The sequence below is a fragment of the Lithobates pipiens genome, unplaced genomic scaffold (genome assembly GCF_037356315.1).
Source record: "Lithobates pipiens isolate NorthernLeopardFrog02 unplaced genomic scaffold, aLitPip1_a1.2 Scaffold_28, whole genome shotgun sequence".
NCBI lineage: Eukaryota > Metazoa > Chordata > Amphibia > Anura > Ranidae > Lithobates > Lithobates pipiens.
The window spans coordinates 18,478,715-18,497,881 of record NW_027507789.1 but is presented as its reverse complement, the minus strand read 5'-3'; the positions used below and the strand labels follow the sequence as shown (position 1 = coordinate 18,497,881).

Genomic DNA, 19,167 nt, shown 5'->3' with positions numbered 1-19,167 from the left:
GGAATGTACAAGTGTCCATGTGCTGTCATGTCTCAATTGGCTGTCCTGTATCACATGATAAACGTGTCACCAAAGGTTAAAGTTCTTGTATACATTAAACACGTAAGTCCGCCGCGGCGAACGACGGAAAAAGGCGTTCGAACGTGCGGACCGCGAATGTCGGAAATTCGCCGCGAAACGACCGCCGGGCGAACCGTTCGGCCATCACTATTGAGGAGACAAATGGATGACCAAGAGTAGGAGGGCTAATTCTGCAGGTTATAACATAAAGGTCTTCCTACGGAACTGGTGTCCAACAGTGATGCCCTGCTGCTGTGCTTTGCTATGTAAATGGCACAGAAGAGTGAGAGGAATGGACGCACAACACTGGAACTGGTATTGATCATAGACACTGTTCAGATTCAGGGGGGGAGTTTTAAGTGCAACCCCCCACTGTATATAGCAGATACTCTCAGCAAAGCTTAGAGATCTCCTAAACTAGAAAAAAAAAGAATTATTTTTTTTCGAATAAAGATGAAAAAAAAACATACAAATAATTTGCAATGCCTGGTGTTGGGCTTTAAGGAGAAGGAACATTTGTTCAAGGTCAGTGACATGCACATTATGGCCTCTACTTTGAAGTCTGCATTAGACTGGAATAACCATCCCTACACAAAGGTGGGGGCCTAAGAGACAATTAGTTACCACTGTATAATGCCATTTTAATATCTCTGCAGCAGCTTACCCCAACCTTTTTGGCACCAGGGACCGCTTTTGGTGTAGACAATTTTCCGGGGAAAGGGGGGGAGTGTCACAGGGTCTCACAATACCCCTTTATATCAGTCCCCTTGTACATCACAACACTGTACAGGGGCACTACAGCGCCCCTACCAATCAAAGCTCCCCCCCATCACAGTGCCCCTTGCAGTCATGGAACCCATCACAGTGCCCCCTGCAATAATGCCCCCATCACAGTGCCCCTTGCAGTCACGCCCCCCCATCATCACAGTGCCCCTTGCAGTCATGTCCCCCCCCATCACAGTCCTGCTTGAAGTCATGGTCCCCCCATCACAGTGCCCCTTGCAGTCATGTCTGCCCCCGCCCCATCACAGTCCTCCTTTCAGTCATGGTCCCCCCACATCACCTTGCAGTCTTCTTTAGTAGGCTCCACCATCTTGCTTCCCACAAAGCACATAGAGGTGAAGTCAGGCTGAAGTGAATCATCCTGAATATCACTCACATCTTTGCCTGTCCTATGAGAGTCATGTATTGGGTCAGCGGCTGGGGGAGTGGTTAGAGATGGAAGTGAGGCTGTAACTACTGACTTCTGGAAGAAAGTCACAATCTGTATATCAGTAATAGAGCAGTTTAATTTGCATGTTTTGGGGCAAGGGGTTCCTTTGAAACATCTAATGGAGCAGAATATGAAGGTAACTCTATGCTTAGGGAATATAAAAGTTGACTATAATAGATTGTTTCTTCAATTCAAATTAAAAGATTTGTGGCCAGCCTAACACATGATGCAAATGCTGTGTAAAGACTGATCTCCAAACCTCCTTTACATTAGAGTGTTAGCTCCATAGGACAGAATTTTCAGTATTATAATAATGATTGCATTATATACAGTAATAAGGAACAGATTTGTCCCTTTTAAAGGGAAGATTATAGAGATTAATATGGTGCAGAATGTTGCCTGTCGGCTCAGTGTTGACAGCTTTACTGGAAGACCTTCATATATGACATTTGGTTGATAACTTTCTGACACCCCAGGACCTGAGCCAATCCGCTGCCCTTCTAAGGTCTATAATACACACTGATCCAAGGATTCCCCCAGTACAGTCCTTGAGCCGCCCTTTCTAAGGTCTATTCCACACACATGGCTCAAAGAAGTTACCAACCTCAGGACCTGATCCATTCTTTCTAAGGTCTATTCTATACACAGTTCCAGGTTCCTCACCCCAGGACTTGAGCCTTCCCTCATAAAGTTTACTCCACACTTAGCTCCAAGGGGTCCCCTGCTCTAGGACATGAGCTATCCCTGCTAAGGTCTGTTCCACACACACAGCTCCAGGAGTCCCAACACCCCAGGGCCTGAACCAACCCTTCTAAGGTTTATTCAACACACGTAGCTCCCGAAGGTCCTCATCCCAGGAACCTGAGCCATTCCTTCTAAGGTCTATCCCACACACAGCTTCAGAAGGTCCCCCAGTCCAGGACTTGAGCTTTCCCTTCTAAGGTCTACTGAACACAAACCTCCAACAGGTCCCCCCGCCAATGGATTTGTGCTGTGACTTCTGAGGTCTATTTCACAAACAAAGCAGGAGTCCTGCCACCCCAGGGCCCAAATCCGTAGTTTCTAATGCTTATTCCACACACACAGCTCAAAGAATGCCTCCATCCTGGGACCTGAGCCATACCTTCCAAGGTCTATTCCACACACACAGACCCAGGACCTGAGCCATCCCTATGTAAGGTCTATTCCACACATGCAGGTCCAAGAGTCCCACCATTCAAGGACTTAGGCTATTCTTTATAAAGTCTATTCCACGCACACGGCTACAATAGTACCCCCCCCCCACATTTTGGGATCTGAGCCATGCTTCTAAGGTCTAGTCCACATACACACACACACAGCTTCAACAGACCCCCCACCCAAGGATCTGATCTGAGCCATTCCTTCTAAGGTCTAATCCACACACTCAGCTCCAACAGTCCCTACCCAGAACCTGAGCTGTCTCTTCTAAGATCTTTTTTTAAAACGCACAGCTTCAGCTGCCCCTCTTCTGGAGTTTCTCTTTCCCAATTTTCTCCAGTTGTCCATCTTATTGGTTTCATGTATGAATTTTGTAGAGGTGGTATCTCCTGTAATGCTTACCCATGACACAAGCTTTGCCATCTGGCTGTTTAGGGTTAAATCATATTTGATGCCAAGAACAAAAATGTTAAGTATTTCAGTTAACCACCATTGGTGACTGCTTAGTTTTCTTTCTTTTTTTTCAGGACTTTTTCCCTTTATTTTTTACCAGGTGATCCTGCAAGTAACACACTTCCTATTCATGAGTGACAACGCTCTCTCGCTGTACTGTATCTATGGAATAGCAGTGTTGTTACCCTAGGACAGGGGTCTCCAAACTTTCTAAACAAAAAGCCACTTTACTGTCCTTCAGATTTTAGGGGGCTGGACTGTGGCCTTCGAGAGTAGAAAATGTCCCAGCATCAGCTGGAATAAACAATGCCTCTTTGGTGTCAGTTCAAGGAATTGTGCGCGATCATTTGTGATATTGGGAGGATTTGTGCCACATTGTTGGTGTCATTAGGAGGAATTGTGCTCCATCGTTGGTGTCATTGGGTCCCATTGTTGGAATCATTGGGAGGAACTGTGCCCCATTTTTGCTGTCAAAGGGTAGGAATTGTGCCCAATCGTTGGGGTAACTGCAAGGAATTTTGCCCCATTGTTGATGTCATTGGGAATAATTGTGCCCCATCATTAGCTTCACTGGAGCCCATTTTTGATGTAATTGGTAGGAATTGTACCCCATCATTGGTGTCATTGGGAAGAACTGTGGTGTCATTAGTATGAAACTATGCACCTTTGTTGGTTTCAGTGAAAGAAATAGTGCCTCATGGGCCGGATAAAAGCAAGCAAAGGGCCACATTTTGTAGACCATTGACCTAGGACCTAATATCCTGGATCTGACCTGTCCATCTTTGGGCAAATTTTGGGCCAATATACATATAAGGGACACCCAGTGAGCACTCAGGCTCTGTGTGTGTGGTTGCCACCCCACCACCTGTTTTAACCCTCAAAATGGCAAACGACCATAATGCAATCAAGTGCATTGTAGGTGCAAGGCCACCTTAATTCTAATGGGTTGAGTTCAGCGGTTGAATGCGACAGGAGGTGTCATTTTTTGCACAGCCACAACGCAGGCTATAACGGCATGTGTACAGTCCTAGATGGCTGCATATCTTTGTTTAGGTGGATGTTCGAGGGGGCAGTAAGACTTTGGCTCTGCCTGTTTTTGCCACCTCCTAGCCTCACCTCTAAAACGAGCCTTAGGGAAGATTGGACATCCACTGGGCCTAGGCTACGCCTAAGAGGATGACCCAATGCAGATAGAAATATCTCTTTCTATTAGCTGGTAAGGGAGTTCTAGAAAACACTCTGGGTGGCTCTGGGACTACAATAGATCCCCAGGTTACGGCGCCTTTTTTTTCCGCTCTCGCAGTCAGCTTTCTTTGCAGAGCTGAGGAGTCCCCTGTGTCCTACTTATCGGCCTCTGAGTGAGCAGAAAGCAGCTGGTAAGGCAACTATAAAGCCATGATAACAAGAGGGATCACCCGAACACTGCCCTGCAGACAACATACAACCATATTATACGTGCAGGTTAGTGGAAGGGCTCAAGTGAAGTTCAGAGGTTAAAGTGTAATAAGCTAGTATAGGTGTAAGGGCCTATGGTGACTGAGTGGCTTAGGGCCCGTTTACATTATTATAGGGCGGTAACGTTTGCAGTAACCCACCAACCAGGCTCAGCGTAGCAAGTAGGATATGTATTGCGTTGTAAAAAATAAATAAAACAAAAACAATTATTCCTGCAGTGGGGGCCCCCTTCTGGTGGCAAGAGTGGGTTTCAGTTCACTTTGGAGAGATTTCTTCTTACTTCATATTGCTTCTTTGGAACAGGAAGTGAAGGGAAGTCTTCCCACTTCCCAGTAGGACACAGCAGAAAACAATACTGGTAGGTTTTAGTTTTGGCTTCAGATGAATCCATAATGTGAAGTGTTAGGGCTGGGCCCTGATACTAGCAGAGTGGTGGAGAAAAGAGAGACCTCCCTGTATACAGGAGTAAGGATGAAGTTACCTTAGGTGTATACAGGAAGGAGTATGGAAGGGCCACAAGTGTATACATGTGAGAGTACAGAGGAAGGGCCACAGGGAACCCATCTGTATACTGGAGGGAAGATAGAGGGGCCATAGGTGTATACAGGAAGGAGTATGGAAGGGCCATAGCTGGTGTACACAGGAGGGAGAACAGAGGGACCACAGGTGTATACAGGAGGGAGTATGGTGGGGCCACAAGTGTATACATGTGGGAGTACAGAGGAAGGGCCACAGGGAACCCATCTGTACACAGGAGGGAGTATGGAGGGACCATAGGAGTATACAGGAGGGAAAATGAAGGGGCCATAGGAGTATACAGGAGGGAATATGAAGGGGCCATAGGAGTATATAGGAGGGAGGATGGATGGGCCATAGGAGTATACAGGAGGGAGTATGGAGGGGCCATAGGAGTATATAGGAGGGAGAATGGAGGTGCCATAGGAGTATACAGGAGAGAGTATGGAGGGGCCATAAGAGTATACAGGAGGGAGTATGGAGGGGCCATAGGAGTTAACAGGAGGGAGGATGGAGGGGCCATAGGAGTATACAGGAGGGAGTATGGAGGGGCCATAAGAGTATACAGGAGGGAGTATGGAGGGGCCATAGGAGTATACAGGAGGGAGTATGAAGGACCCATAGGAGTATACAGGAGGGAGGATGGAGGGGTCATAGGAGTATACAGGAGGGAGTATGGAGGGGCCATAGGAATATACAGGAGGGAGGATGGAGGGGCCATAAGAGTATACAGGAGGGAGTATGGAGGGACCATAGGAGTATACAGGAGGGAGTATGAAGGACCCATAGGAGTATACAGGAGGGAGGATGGAGGAGTCATATGAGTATACAGGAGGGAGTATGGAGGGGCCATAGGAGTATACAGGAGGGAGTATGGAGGGGCCATAGGAGTATACAGGAGGGAGGATGGTGGGGCCATAGGAGTATACAGGAGGGAGTATTGAGGGGCCATAGGAGTATACAGGAGGGAGGATGGAGGGGCCATAGGAGTATACAGGAGGGAGTATGAAGGGGCCATAGGAGTATACAGAAGGGAGGATGGAGGGGTCATAGGAATATACAGGAGGGAGCATGGAGGGGCCATAGGAGTATACAGGAGGGAGAATGGAGGGGCCATAGGAGTATATAGGAGGGAGAATGGAGGGGTCATAGGAGTATACAGGAGGGAGAATGGAGGGGCCATAGGAGTATACAGGAGGGAGTATGGAGGGGCCATAAGAGTATACAGGAGGGAGTATGGAGGGGCCATAAGAGTATACCGGAGGGAGTATGGAGGGGCCATAAGAGTATACTGGAGGGAGGATGGAGGGGCCATAGATGTAAACAGGAGGCAGAATGGAGGGACCACAGGTGTATGTATACAGGAAGGAGTACCAATGGGCCACAGATATATACAGAAGAAAGCATGAAGGGACCACAGGTGTATACAGGTGGGAGTACAGAGGGATCACAGGTGTATACATGAGGGAAGACATAGGAGCCAAGTGTGCATACAGAAGGGATTATGAATGAGCCATATGTGTACACAGGAGGGGTGATGGTGGAAACACAGGTGTATATGGTGTGGGGAGGGGGTGGAGTACAGAGGGGCCACTAATGTATACAGATGAGAATACAGAGAGACCACAGGGAACCCATCTGTATACAGGAAGGAGGGCAGAGGGGCTATAGGTGTATACAGGAGGGAGTACGGTGAGGCCACAAGTGTATACAGGTGGGGGTACAGAGGAGCCACTGGGAAGCTGTCTGTATACAGGGGGGAGTATGGAGGGGAGGCCGTTGGTCTACACAGGCGGCAGGATGGAGGGACTACAGGAGTATACAGGACAGTGTACTGAGGGGCCACAGCTTTATACAGAAGGGACCACAGATGTATACAGTTGGGAGCACAGAGGGACCATAGGTGTATACAGGAGGGAGTATGGATAAGCCATAGGTGTACACAGGAGGCAGGATGGAGAGACCACAGGTGTATACGGAAAGGTAGGATGAAGGGACACAGTATTTAGAGAGGAGAGGTTTTGGACTTTTAATGAGGCACAAAGTGTTAAAACCGAGTGCCGTCACCCCTATTCAGTTAAGAATAAAAAGGGGGAATGGGACTTTTAATGAGGTGTGTAATATACAGTCAGTAATAGGTAAATACATAAACACAACAATAATTCATATATGGACATATTGGGGATTGTTACATAATACAATATTAAACATTAATGTTTAGCGCTGAATTTATTTTTCAAGAGCCTCATCAACAATAATGGTATACAGACATTGTATTCCATGATTGCATAAATAAGGCTGGATCATAACACATAGAAAAAATATATGGACATTTTTTAAAAGGACTGATTATGTGGATAGAACTCAATATACAGTTATAACATAGATTCATGGTTGACAAAAGATTGTATGTAAAATGAAACATAAAAAAGGATATTGAAGAAAATGCATCCGTATGGCTCGACGCTTTTCGTGCAGAACACTCCACTTCCTCAGGAGCAGATGCAGATCCTGCTTTACTCACACAACAGCTCAAGGTTCACCATGTGTTACTGTAGAAAAGGGGTTGTCAGGAGGCATCTGCACTAGGAGCTGTGGGAATGCTGCCCTTGCCCAACATCGCCCAAATTAGAGGACTTGAAGAGAATTGTGGATCTCCTTTTGATAGCAAGTGGTGACATAACTGGTAGTCCCAGAAAGTTCAAATAATATATCTCATGCTGCATGATGCATGATATAGCCATGGTCTTGGGTGCAGAGTATCCCACAAAGAATAGTCCACAAAGATGCATATTTACCTATTACTGACTGTATATTATGCACCTCATTTAAAGTCCCAACCCCCCTTTTATACTTAACAGGTGTATACAGGTGAGAGCACAGAGGGACCACAGGTGTACAAAGGTGAGAGCACAGAGAGGCCACATGTGTATACAGGTGAGAGCACAGAGGGACCCCAGGTGTATACAGGAGGAAGGACAGCGGGACCCCAGGTGTAAACAGGAGGAAGGACAGAGGGACCACAGGTGTATACAGAAGGAAGTACAGAGGGACCACAGGTGTGTACAGAAGGAAGGACAGAGGGACCACAGGTGTATACAGGAGGAAGGACAGAGGGACCACAGGTGTATACAGGGGAAAGGACAGAGGGAGCACAGGTGTATACAGGAGAAAGGACAGAGGGAGCACAGGTGTAAACAGGAGGAAGGACAGAGGGACCACAGGTGTATACAGGAGGAAGGACAGAGGGACCACAGGTGTATACAGGAGGAAGGACAGAGGGACCACAGGTGTACACAGGAGGAAGGACAGAGGAACCACATGTGTATACAGAAGGAAGGACAAAGGGACCACAGGTGTATACAGAAGGAAGGACAGAGGGACCACATTTGTATACAGAAGGAAGGACAGAGGGACCACAGGTGTATACAAAAGGAAGGACAGAGGGACCACAGGTGTATACAAAAGGAAGGACAGAGGGACCACAGGTGTATACAAAAGGAAGGACAGAGGGACCACAGGTGTATACAAGAGGGAGGACAGAGGGACCACAGGTGTATACAGAAGGAAGGACAGAGGGACCACAGGTGTATACAAAAGGAAGGACAGAGGGACCACAGGTGTATACAGGAGGGAGGACAGAGGGACCACAGGTGTATACAGGAGGAAGGACAGAAGGACCACAGGTGTATACAGGAGGAAGGACAGAGGGACCACAGGTGTATACAGGAGGAAGGACAGAGGGACCACAGGGAACCCATCTGTATACAAGAGGGAGGATGGAGGGGCTGTAGGAGTATACAGGAGGGAGTATAGCAGGATCATATGTATACAAAGTAGGGAAGACGGCTGGACCATAGGTGTATACAGAAGAGGGGTTTGAGGGGCCACGTGTGTATGCAGGAGGAAGGACAGAGGGGCCACAGTTGTATACAGAAGCAAGGACAGAGGGGCCACGTGTATACAGAACAGAGGACGGATGGGACACAGGTGTATACAGAAGAAACTGCAGGGGGCCACAGGTGTATACAGAAGAGAGGACAAAGGGGCCACATGTGTATACAGGAGGGAGGGGCCACAGGGGACCTGTCTGCACTTATCTCATATTTCTTATCCATTATTCATGAAGTCCACCCCACATCCCCAGCCCTCTGCTTCATGTCATGTAACATGTTCCTCCCTCACTGTGTATAATACATTTAATCAGTAGGTGTGCATACGCTATCTTTGTATTTCTTCATCATATTCCTCCAGCTTCACGCCCTTTGTGCGGGGGTGGGGTGGGGGATTTGCCAGTAAAGTGTCCGTTTTCTTCCTCCATTCCCTGGATGGATCCCCATCTCTCAGTAGATACCACAAGCAGATCCTCCTCGGCCTGATCTCCTCGTAGTCATCACTGCCAGCAGACAGATCAATGATAGTACATATGAAGAATGAGAGATTCTGATTAGTTGTAATAACTTCCCCCTCATTGTGTGGAGGAGAGGAAAATGTCTGTGTTTGCCTAACAGCCAATCAGATTTCATGCAGCATTTTATCAACACAGAGTATGCAGTGAAAGCAGCCATCTGATTGGCCAATCTCCTCCATCCTCCCCAAGATACTAATACAATGAGAAGCTTAGTACATGATGTCTCCTTGTTGTGTCTCGACAGTGAACACCTATCTTTTCATGATGCAAGCTCGTGGTATCCTCATACGGGAGAACATGCGCACTATAGGAGCACAGGTGTATGAGCAGATGGTGCGCAGTGCGTACGCAAGGAGGAATAACAGCAGTAATGACACAGGTAGGTACACAGGGGTGACCACAGACACACTGGAAGTTGGGAGTCAATCCCCCATCTTTATACGACACATCCCTGTCCAATCAGAATGCATGTGTCCACCTGAGACCAAGGGACACTGTACTTCTGGTATGGACCGATGCCTGCAATTCTGATTGGTGTCTCTGGTCAATAGACCTACAATTCTATAGAGGGGTCAGTTCGAGTATGGTGAGGGGACTTAAAGTGCACCTGTCATAAGAGAATTGCATACCATGCTGACCGCTCCTTTTTCATGCGAATCCTTTGGTTTCATGGCTATCTCACCCTAAGTTCACTAGACATGTGGATTGCCAAAAAAATTGTTCGTTTTAGTTTTTGTTTTAATCATTTTTTTTTTTTTTTTCATTTTTTCAGGTCATTCGTTATGATCGCAGTTCGTAAATTAGAAAATTCATAAATTCGTAAATTCGAAAATTCGTAAATTTGAAAATGCGTAAATTCGTAAATTCGAAAATTCGTAAATTTGAAAATGCGGAAATTCAAAAATCCGAAAATAAGAAAGGAAATTCGAAAACATAACTAACTATTAAATTATAGGTATTGGAATTTCCTTTCAAATTTGGCTGTCAGTGAACGTAACGAATACGAATTTACCTGAAGTTACAAATTATCCAAAATAACGGATAACCATCTAAACAAATGGAATGGAACAAATTAATAATAAATACTACTAATAATAAAAAGTTTTTATTATTATTGTTGATATTTATTAATATTAATTAGTTACGTTTAGATACGGCAGTCATTATTTCGGATAATTCATAACTTCGGATAAATTTGTATTTGTTACGTTCACTAACAGCCACATTTGAAAGGAAATTCCAATCCCTATAATTTAATAGTTAGTAACAGTTAAGTTATTATTAGTTATTATTTCAGATTTTCACATTTGCGGGTTTTCAGATTTACGAATTTTCTAATTTTCAAATTTACGAATATTCAGAAAAACTAAGCGGGTTTTCACTAATTTGGATATTTCCGAATTAGCAAATTTGTCAAAAATTTCTAAAAAAACAAATTCGGAACAAAACAAATTGCACATGTCTAAGTTTGGAGACCCCTGGTGTAGTTATATTCCCTGTGTTGTTTGTTTGCCTTACCGTGTAATGATGGGCTCAGGTGTTGTGGCTGCAGCTTTTAGTGTCATAGTTTCATAGTTTCATAGTAAGTAAGGTTGAATAAAGACAGCAGTCCATCCAGTTCAACCTGAGTGAGTGTCTACAATTATCCCTATCCCTGTACAGTACATTGCACACTCACATCGGTCCCTACCCTCAAGGAGCCACAATCCAAGGTCCCCATTCATATTCTATGGACAATTTTGGACAGAAGCCAATTAACCTACCTGCATGTCTTTGGAGTGTCATGGCTGATCGATTCCCTTATGTCCATGTATTCATTAACCTAGCTTGTCCCTTTTCCCTTCTTTGCTCTGCCTGCTCTGCCACACATCTTTTATCTTCATTGCTCTGCCTGTTTGTGTTTCTATCAGATCGAATTGCTCTTTAGCTTTTACCTGCATTAGTGCTAGACAGAGTGACCCAGGGATTGTAGGATATGTCGTTTCTTCACAGGAAGTGTCAGTTCTTAGACTGCAGACAGAGTCATGCATTAGCCTGTGCAGTGCCATGCTGCACGTCTCATGTTTGAACACAAACTGAAACTTCTGTCTCTGGTAGGTAAAGGTTTAATCTTCTATAGGCTGTGTATACAGGGCAACAAATGTCACCATGAAATTACATGATCAATGCATCTTATGCAGGTGAAAAACAAAAGCTGCAGGTAGGAAGGTTTATAATACCTTTTGCATTTCCCAGGGTACCTAGTGTTCTCAGTGGAAGGATAATGAATGCTAACTCTTATTTCCTGTAACTCACAATGGAAGTGGCAGTTCTGATATAAATATCACATTCAGGTTCCTGATCATACCTTTCCACCTGTGTTTTTCTTCAGAATATCCCATCTATTTCAGCAACAATGACTCCTATATTCAGACTACGACTTTCCTTCCCGAAGACTTCACCTACCTGCCGCATCTTCAGTGCCCGGAGCGCCTCCCATTTATGAGTAAGTCAGAGATCAGTGACCAGTAGGACACCATTCTCAACGTCACTGGGCCTGTATAAGTTATTTACTTCTGAGGCCCCCTATAAAAGCAAATCCAGATAATATGATATACTGTATGTAATAATCTGGACTATAGGTGTGCACGGGGGGGGGGGGGGGGGGGGGTGCCTCAGTGCCTCAGATTCACCAGTAATGGTTCTTTTTTCCCCCAAAAAAATTAGAAGGCCCCATGGAGGTCAACGTCAGTGAAGTACAGTTGAGTGACATCCAACAACTCTTTGAGGATGACTCCATCAAACTGGGTGGTCACTGGAAGCCCAGAGACTGTGTCCCACGTTGGAAGGTAAGGACCAAGTATAAAGATATTCTTTCTGATTGCCATCAGGATAGCCACTTCTATAAGCCCTTGTACACACGGTCGGACATTCCGACTACAAAATCCGTCGGATTTTGTCGGACGGATTTTGTCCAAAACTGGTGTTGCATACACAAGGTCGGACAAAGTTGTCGGAAAATCCGATCGTTCAGAACATGACGTTATTTCGTTAAGACGGGACTACGTTCAGGCTAGTAGCCAATAGCTTTGGTCTAGGAATTTGATCTGAGAATGCGTGGCACTTTGTCCGATCGGTATTCTCTACAAAAACGATCGGACAAAGTCCAATCAGATCATGTTGTCGGAAAATTTTTATAGCCCAGCTCTAAAACTTTGTCAGTCAGATATTCCGACGGAAACAGTCCGATGGAGCCCACACATTATCCGACAACATGGTCTGTTGGAATGTCTGACCGTATGTACAAGGGCTAAGAGGGAGGTTATGAGCCATGCTGTATGCTAGTCATTGATAACATGACTACCTACTCCCGGTATGAGATTCTAGGGCGGCCATAGCTCCTAATACCAGCAGATAGCAAGGCCCAGTGTCTGTTATAGGAATATAGAAATAGACAGAAAGCACTGAGGACATCACACTGGCCCCAAAGTAATCTATTGGACGGCCATTTCTGGTACATTACTTCACAATCAACTGCAAGTTCTACTATGACAACACTTAAAGTGGTAGTAAACCGCAGGTGGTTTAAAAAAATGAAAAAAAATTCCCTGCAAGGCAATTGAGTAATGTTCTAATATGCATTGCATACTAGCACATTATGATAGACTTTTCTTAGAACGAAGCCCTTCAGTGCTGAAATGCCACCACTGAGATGGCTGACATCTTACCCCAGTCTTCCTTCCGGGGTTCGCATCCTCTGGCTACATCAGTACTGCACACTGGTCCAAATCATTTAGTGGAGGGGGGATTATGGTGTGAGGTTGGCTTTCAGGGATTGGGCTTGGCCCCTTAGTTCCAGTGACGGGAACCCTTAAGGCTTCAGCATACCAAGACATTTTGGACAATTTCATGCTCCCAACTTTGTGGCAACAGTTTGGGGATGGCCCCTTCCTGTTCCAACATGACTGCGCACCAGTGCACAAAGCAAGGTCCATAAAGACATGGATGAGCGCGTTTGGGGTGGAGGAACTTGACTGGCCTGACCTCAACCCGATAGAACACCTTTGGGATGAATTCGAATGGAGACTGCAAGCCAGGCCTTATCGTTCAACATCAGTGCCTGACCTCACAAATGGGCTTCTGGAAGAATGGGCAAACATTCCCATAGACACAATTCTAAACCTTGTGGACAGACTTCCCAGAAGAGTTGAAGCTGTTATAGCTGCAAAGGGCGGGCCAACTCAATATTGAACCCTACGGACTAAGACTGGGATGCCATTAAAGTTCATGTGCATGTAAAGGCAGGTGTCCCAATACTTTTGACAATATAGTGTATCTTGTATCACCCATGTCTCCAGGTTGCCATCCTTATCCCATTCCGGAATCGACATGAGCATCTCCCGGTTCTGTTCAGACACCTCATTCCTATGCTGCAGAGACAGCGGCTGCAATTCGCCTTATACGTCATCGAACAGGTAAGAGAACATCACTCCGTCCATCTCTTGTGCTGCTGAATTAGTGTTCAATAATGATTAACTGATTAACCAAAGTATTGGTAAGATTATTTCATACTGAATAGATCAGATACTGGTCCTGGTCCAGATTAGAGATTATCTATTAGTTTTTTTCTAAACTGCTGTCGGTCGGATTAAAATTTTTTTTTTCCGGCGCTCCTTATTGACTAAAAAAGACTTACAATTTTAAGACCCCTTTCACACCAGGGCGTTTTTCAGGCGTTTTAGCGTTAAAAAAAGCGCCTGTAAAGCGCTTGAAAGAAGCCTCATCTGCAGTCCCAATGTGAAAGCCCAAGTGCTTTAAGAACCCTTTCACAATGTCAGCGCCCGAAAAACGCTCGTAAAGCGCCGTTTAAACTAGCAGCGCTTTACCAGCATTTTTCGAGCGTTTTTGGGGCGCTTTTAACCCCTGCTAGTGGCCAAATAAAGGGTTAAAAGCGCCCACAAAACGCTGCTGCCAATAGCGTTTTTCAGGCGTTTTTCTGGCGTTTTACAGGCGCTTCCCATTGATTTCAATGGGAAGGGGGGCTTTAGGAGCGTTGTATTCACCGCTCCAAAAGCGCTGCAAAGGAGCTGCTTGCAGGACTTTTTTTGACGCCCTGCCAGCGCAGCGCCTTGGTGTGAAAGCACTCGGGCTTTTACATTGGAATTGCAGTTGCGGCTTCTTTCAGGCGTATTTTTTAACGCTAAAGCGCATGAATAATGCCTGAAAAACGCCCCAGTGTGAAAGGGGTCTAAGTGAAGCATAGTACAAGAAGAAGCGTACAATTGGTTGACATATGGCTGACCAATGTTGGTGTCTATGGCACTTCTCTGTAAGATATAAAGAACACTGCTGACACCTAGTGGACAAAGAGAGTTTTACCAAGGTTATGATATCACCTTCAGCATTGAGAGGAGAAGGTGTGACATCTACTGTCTGCACCTCTGTCCTGTGAAACCCCTACTTCAGATCTCTTATCCCCCATCTTCAGATCTTTGATACCCCAACTTCAGATCTTTGATCCCCCAACTTCGGATCTTTGATCCTCCAACCTTGCATTTTTGATCTCCCAACCTTGGATCTTTGATCCCCCCTTCCCCTCCCCCCCCCCCTGGATCTTTCTGATCATTCAACCGCAGATTACTAATCCCCTTTGTTGAATCCCTAATTCTCAAATCTAATGTCTTCACGGACCTTGCTTTGTGCACTGGTGGGCAGTCATGTTGGAACAGGAAGGGACCGTCCCCAAACTGTTCCCACAAAGTTGGGAGCATGAAATTGTCCACAATGTCTTGGTATGCTGATGCCTTAAAAGCAGTGGCGGTGCGTCCATTGAAGGGTGCACGGGTGCCGCCCCCTCTCTCCAGCCACCCTCCTCTATGAACAGTGCATAGATCCATGCATTGCTTGTGCGACTTTGGACACTTAAGTTGCATGACAAGTTGCACCCCATTTTATTCAATGACAACCGTTCAAATACTGTATGTGTGGTTTTAAAAAAGGTTCCTGCACTTTTTTGGTCTGACTTTCATGCAATTTAAGTGCCACAGACTGCAATGTAAACCCTCAAAAGTCGAATGAAAGTTGGACCTGAATGTTATGCATGCGACAGTTGTCCGATATCACTGGTGAAAGCCAAAGTCGCATCCAAGTTGCAGCCATCCAAAGTTGCATCAAAGATGTGTCAAAGTTGCATCAAGTGTGAACGGAGCCTTGTACAAGCTGGAGTTAGAGGCTGATTGGTTACCATGCACAGCTGCACCAGATTTTGCACTCTCCAGTTTTAGTAAATCTCCCCCATTATGTGTTAATAAGTATCAAAACCAACTTACTTCTTACTAATGTAAATAAACTTTGCCTAACAAACATGTGATAATCATGGGTTTAAACATGTACTGTTTGCGCTATTTTAATATATTTAAATACATAAAATAACATAAAAAAAATGTGGTGTCCTTAGAGCCTATACAAAAACGTGCAATTGTGAAAAAAATGCAGATTGTTGCTTCCATTGCAGAATATTGCTCTTGTGTCCCATAAGCTCCGGCGCAAATGTGTAAGCCCTTGTACACACGGTCGGACATTGCGACAACAAAATCCGTCGGATTTTGTCCGACGGATTTTGTCCGAAACTGGTGTTGCATACACACGGTCGGACCAAGTTGTCGGAAAATCAGATCGTTCGTAACGTGATGACGTAATTTATTCACGACGGGACTACGTTCAGGCTAGTAGCCAATAGCTTTGGTCTAGGAATTTGATCTGAGCATGCGTGTCACTTTGTCCGATCGGAATTCTCTACAAACGATCAGACAAAGTCCGATCGGATCATGTTGTGGGAAAATTTTATAGGCAAGCTCTAAAACGTTGTCGGTCGGATATTCCGACGCAAACAGTCCGATGGAGCCCACACACGGTCGGATTATCCAACAACATGGTCCGATCGGACATTTTCTGTCGGAATATCCGACCGTGTGTACATGGGCTAAAAGGTGAAAAAAAAACAGCTTCTCTCATATAAGTGAACTATCCACGTGCCACTCCACATGCCCCATCATGTGCCACACTCACCAGATATTGTGACCCCTTAAAGTAGAACTATGGGCAAAACCTTTTCTTTTTCATTTTGGATACAACAGTGGATGGTTATAACCTCTGTCAGGTTTTTTTTTTTTCACCATCTCTGTCCCATTGCGGAGATTTCCCTTCACTTGCTGTCCCATAGCCAAACAGGAATTGAGAGGAAATCCCTACAAATTAAGGGACTCCTTTGGGGACCCCCCAGGTCACCACAACTAGTGTCCCCATTGGAAGATTTCCCCTCTATTGCCGCTTACAGACAATGAGATTTTCCGACAACAAAATCCTGGATTTATTTACGAAGGATGTTGGCTCAAACTTGTCTTGCATACACACGGACGCACAAATGTTGTCGGAAATGCCGAACGCCAAGAACACGGTGACGTACAACACGTACGACGAGCCGAGAAGTTCTTCTGCTTGATTCCGAGCATGCGTGGAACTGTGTGCGTCGGAATTGTGTACACACGATCAGAATTTCCGACAACGGATTTTGTTGTTGGAAAATTTGAGATCCAGAACTCAAATCTTGTGTGATGGAAATTCCGATGGAAAATGTCTGATGGAGCCCACACCCGGTCAGAATTTCAGACAAAAAGCTCCCAATCGAATATTTTCCGTCTGAAAATCCGACCGTGTGTACGGGGCATAAGGACTCTGGTTGTTTACTGTTATTTTATTTATTATTTATTTAAATATATTTATTTACTATTAATTAATTTATTTACATTAGAAAGAAGTTGATTTAATGCTTATTACCACATGGTCTTAAAGGTATAGTGCTGCACTTTTTTTAATACATATTATATATATTGCCCCGTTGTTTCCACAAGATTGTGTTCATCTGCTGACCATATAGTTGAGTTTCAAAGGTCATAAACATTACAGTATCAGATCTAATCTAGCCTAACCTCAGATTCCTGATCCCATACCTTGGACCTGTGATCCCCTACAGGTGATTATCCCAACCTTAAATCTTTGGTCCTCTAACCTTGGATCTCTGATTCTCCAGCCTTGGATCTCTGATCCCTCAACCTCAAATCCCAGACCTCACCACCTTGGATCTCTAATTCCCCTAACTTGGATGTAATAATCTCCCTACCTTAGATCGCTGGTCCACCAACCTTAGATCTCAGATCCTCCTGCTTCATATCCCTGAACTCACAATGTCAGAATCAATCTTGCATCTCAGAGAGCCCAACCTAAGATTTTTGATCCCCTACCCTTGCTCTCTGACACCCCAACTTCGGATCTCTTGTTCCCGTATTGCAGATGACTGTGCCTACTACCCAGGGCCGTTTTTAAGGCAGGGCAAAAGGGGCAGCAGCCCTGGGCCCTGTCATTGTTGTGGGGCCCAAAGCAGCTGTCTCATACTTGCCAACTATCCCAGTTTAAATTTTCTTGCCTCTTGCTGTGTCCTGTTATCTCAGTGTGAAGTGCTGCTAGTAATGCTGCCCAGCTCTGCCCTATTGTTGTGCACAGATGACTCACCTGCAGACCCTGTGTTTACATGTAAATAACCAGCATTCATATGTAAATAGCAGCAGCTTTCATATGTAAATAGCTGCATAGATATGTAACTAAAGGTGGCATCCATATGTATAGCATGACCCCTGGAGTGAGGAGATGATGTGCTGTAACGAATCAGTGAGCTGTAATGTGTGCTGTAACCTCTAGCAACCAGTCAGTAAGCGGTAATAATACACTGTAACCTCTGGCAACCAATCGCAATAGCTGCCTGATATGATTCAGTAAAATTATTTTGAGTCTAGCTGCTATTTATTGTATGTCTCAGAGCAGGTGGAGAGCAAAACTGCATGGGGGGCCCAAGAAAAGTTTTGCCCAGGGTCCAATCAATATTAAAGATGGCCCTGCTACTACCTATGATCCCATCATTTCCATCCTCTTTATTTCTTGTGTATGACATTGGGAGGATGCTGGTAAGGGAAATTGTATTGCTAAAATTCCATAGAACTTCAGTTTAGTCCTCAGTACTTACCGCACTGTGCCAACTCAGCAGCTCGCTGACTTACCGTATATTGTTTTTTCTCTGCAGACAGGGAATCAGCCATTTAACCGTGCAATGCTCTTTAATATCGGCTTTATTGAAGCAATGAAGGATTTGGATTGGGACTGTCTGATATTTCACGACGTTGACCACATTCCGGAGAATGACCGCAATTATTATGGCTGTCAGAATATGCCACGGCACTTCGCCGCAAAGCTGGACAAGTACATGTACCTGTGAGTTCCCCTGTGTGACATTGCCATTGGTAACTTCCCCTTTTAAAAATGTGGGGTGCCTGGCTTCCATGCCGATCCTCTGAATTGAATACTTTGACTTTGTATCCAGAACAAGGATGCAGATATGGATTTCTGACTTATTTCTGACTTTCTGACTTGTGGGAGGGTGCAGTGTGGTGCAACGGCAGTAACTCACACACAGTCCAGTTGCAAATAGAAAGAACTTGTAGTCAGAATACAACTAAACACAACAAGCCTGGCAGAAGGCAGCTCAACCCGGGAACACTCACAGGTGAACAGCAGATTGTAGCAGAGCAGATCTCAGCCGAGCTTACAGCGTCTGACTTGAGGGGCAGAAATGCGGCCTAGCTTGTCCCAGCCGAAGCGGAAAGGGTTTCCAGGAGGAGTAGCAGATCCCTATTCTTTCCCTTCTCGTCTAGAACCTTTCCCTGCCGCTATTACTGTCCCTGACAGACAGGTGACCTGTCCCAGACACTAACAACATGCCATTCTAAATGCACGCCAAACTTAGGAGGCAGGATCTTAAATAGACTCTGTCTGACACCAAGATGGCCGCCAG

The 19,167-nt window shown here is 45.3% G+C and overlaps 1 protein-coding gene across 1 annotated transcript in view; it reads left to right on the top strand.

Moving 5' to 3' along the window:
• B4GALT5 (beta-1,4-galactosyltransferase 5) overlaps window positions 1-19,167 on the top strand; it is a 50,155-nt gene that overhangs the window by 20,452 nt on the left and 10,536 nt on the right. The window contains exons 2-6 of the mRNA XM_077458807.1: window positions 9,532-9,666; window positions 11,659-11,772; window positions 11,994-12,115; window positions 13,625-13,741; window positions 18,400-18,587. Coding sequence (XP_077314933.1) covers window positions 9,532-9,666; window positions 11,659-11,772; window positions 11,994-12,115; window positions 13,625-13,741; window positions 18,400-18,587 — 676 coding nt within the window. The remainder of the gene's footprint in view (window positions 1-9,531; window positions 9,667-11,658; window positions 11,773-11,993; window positions 12,116-13,624; window positions 13,742-18,399; window positions 18,588-19,167) is intronic.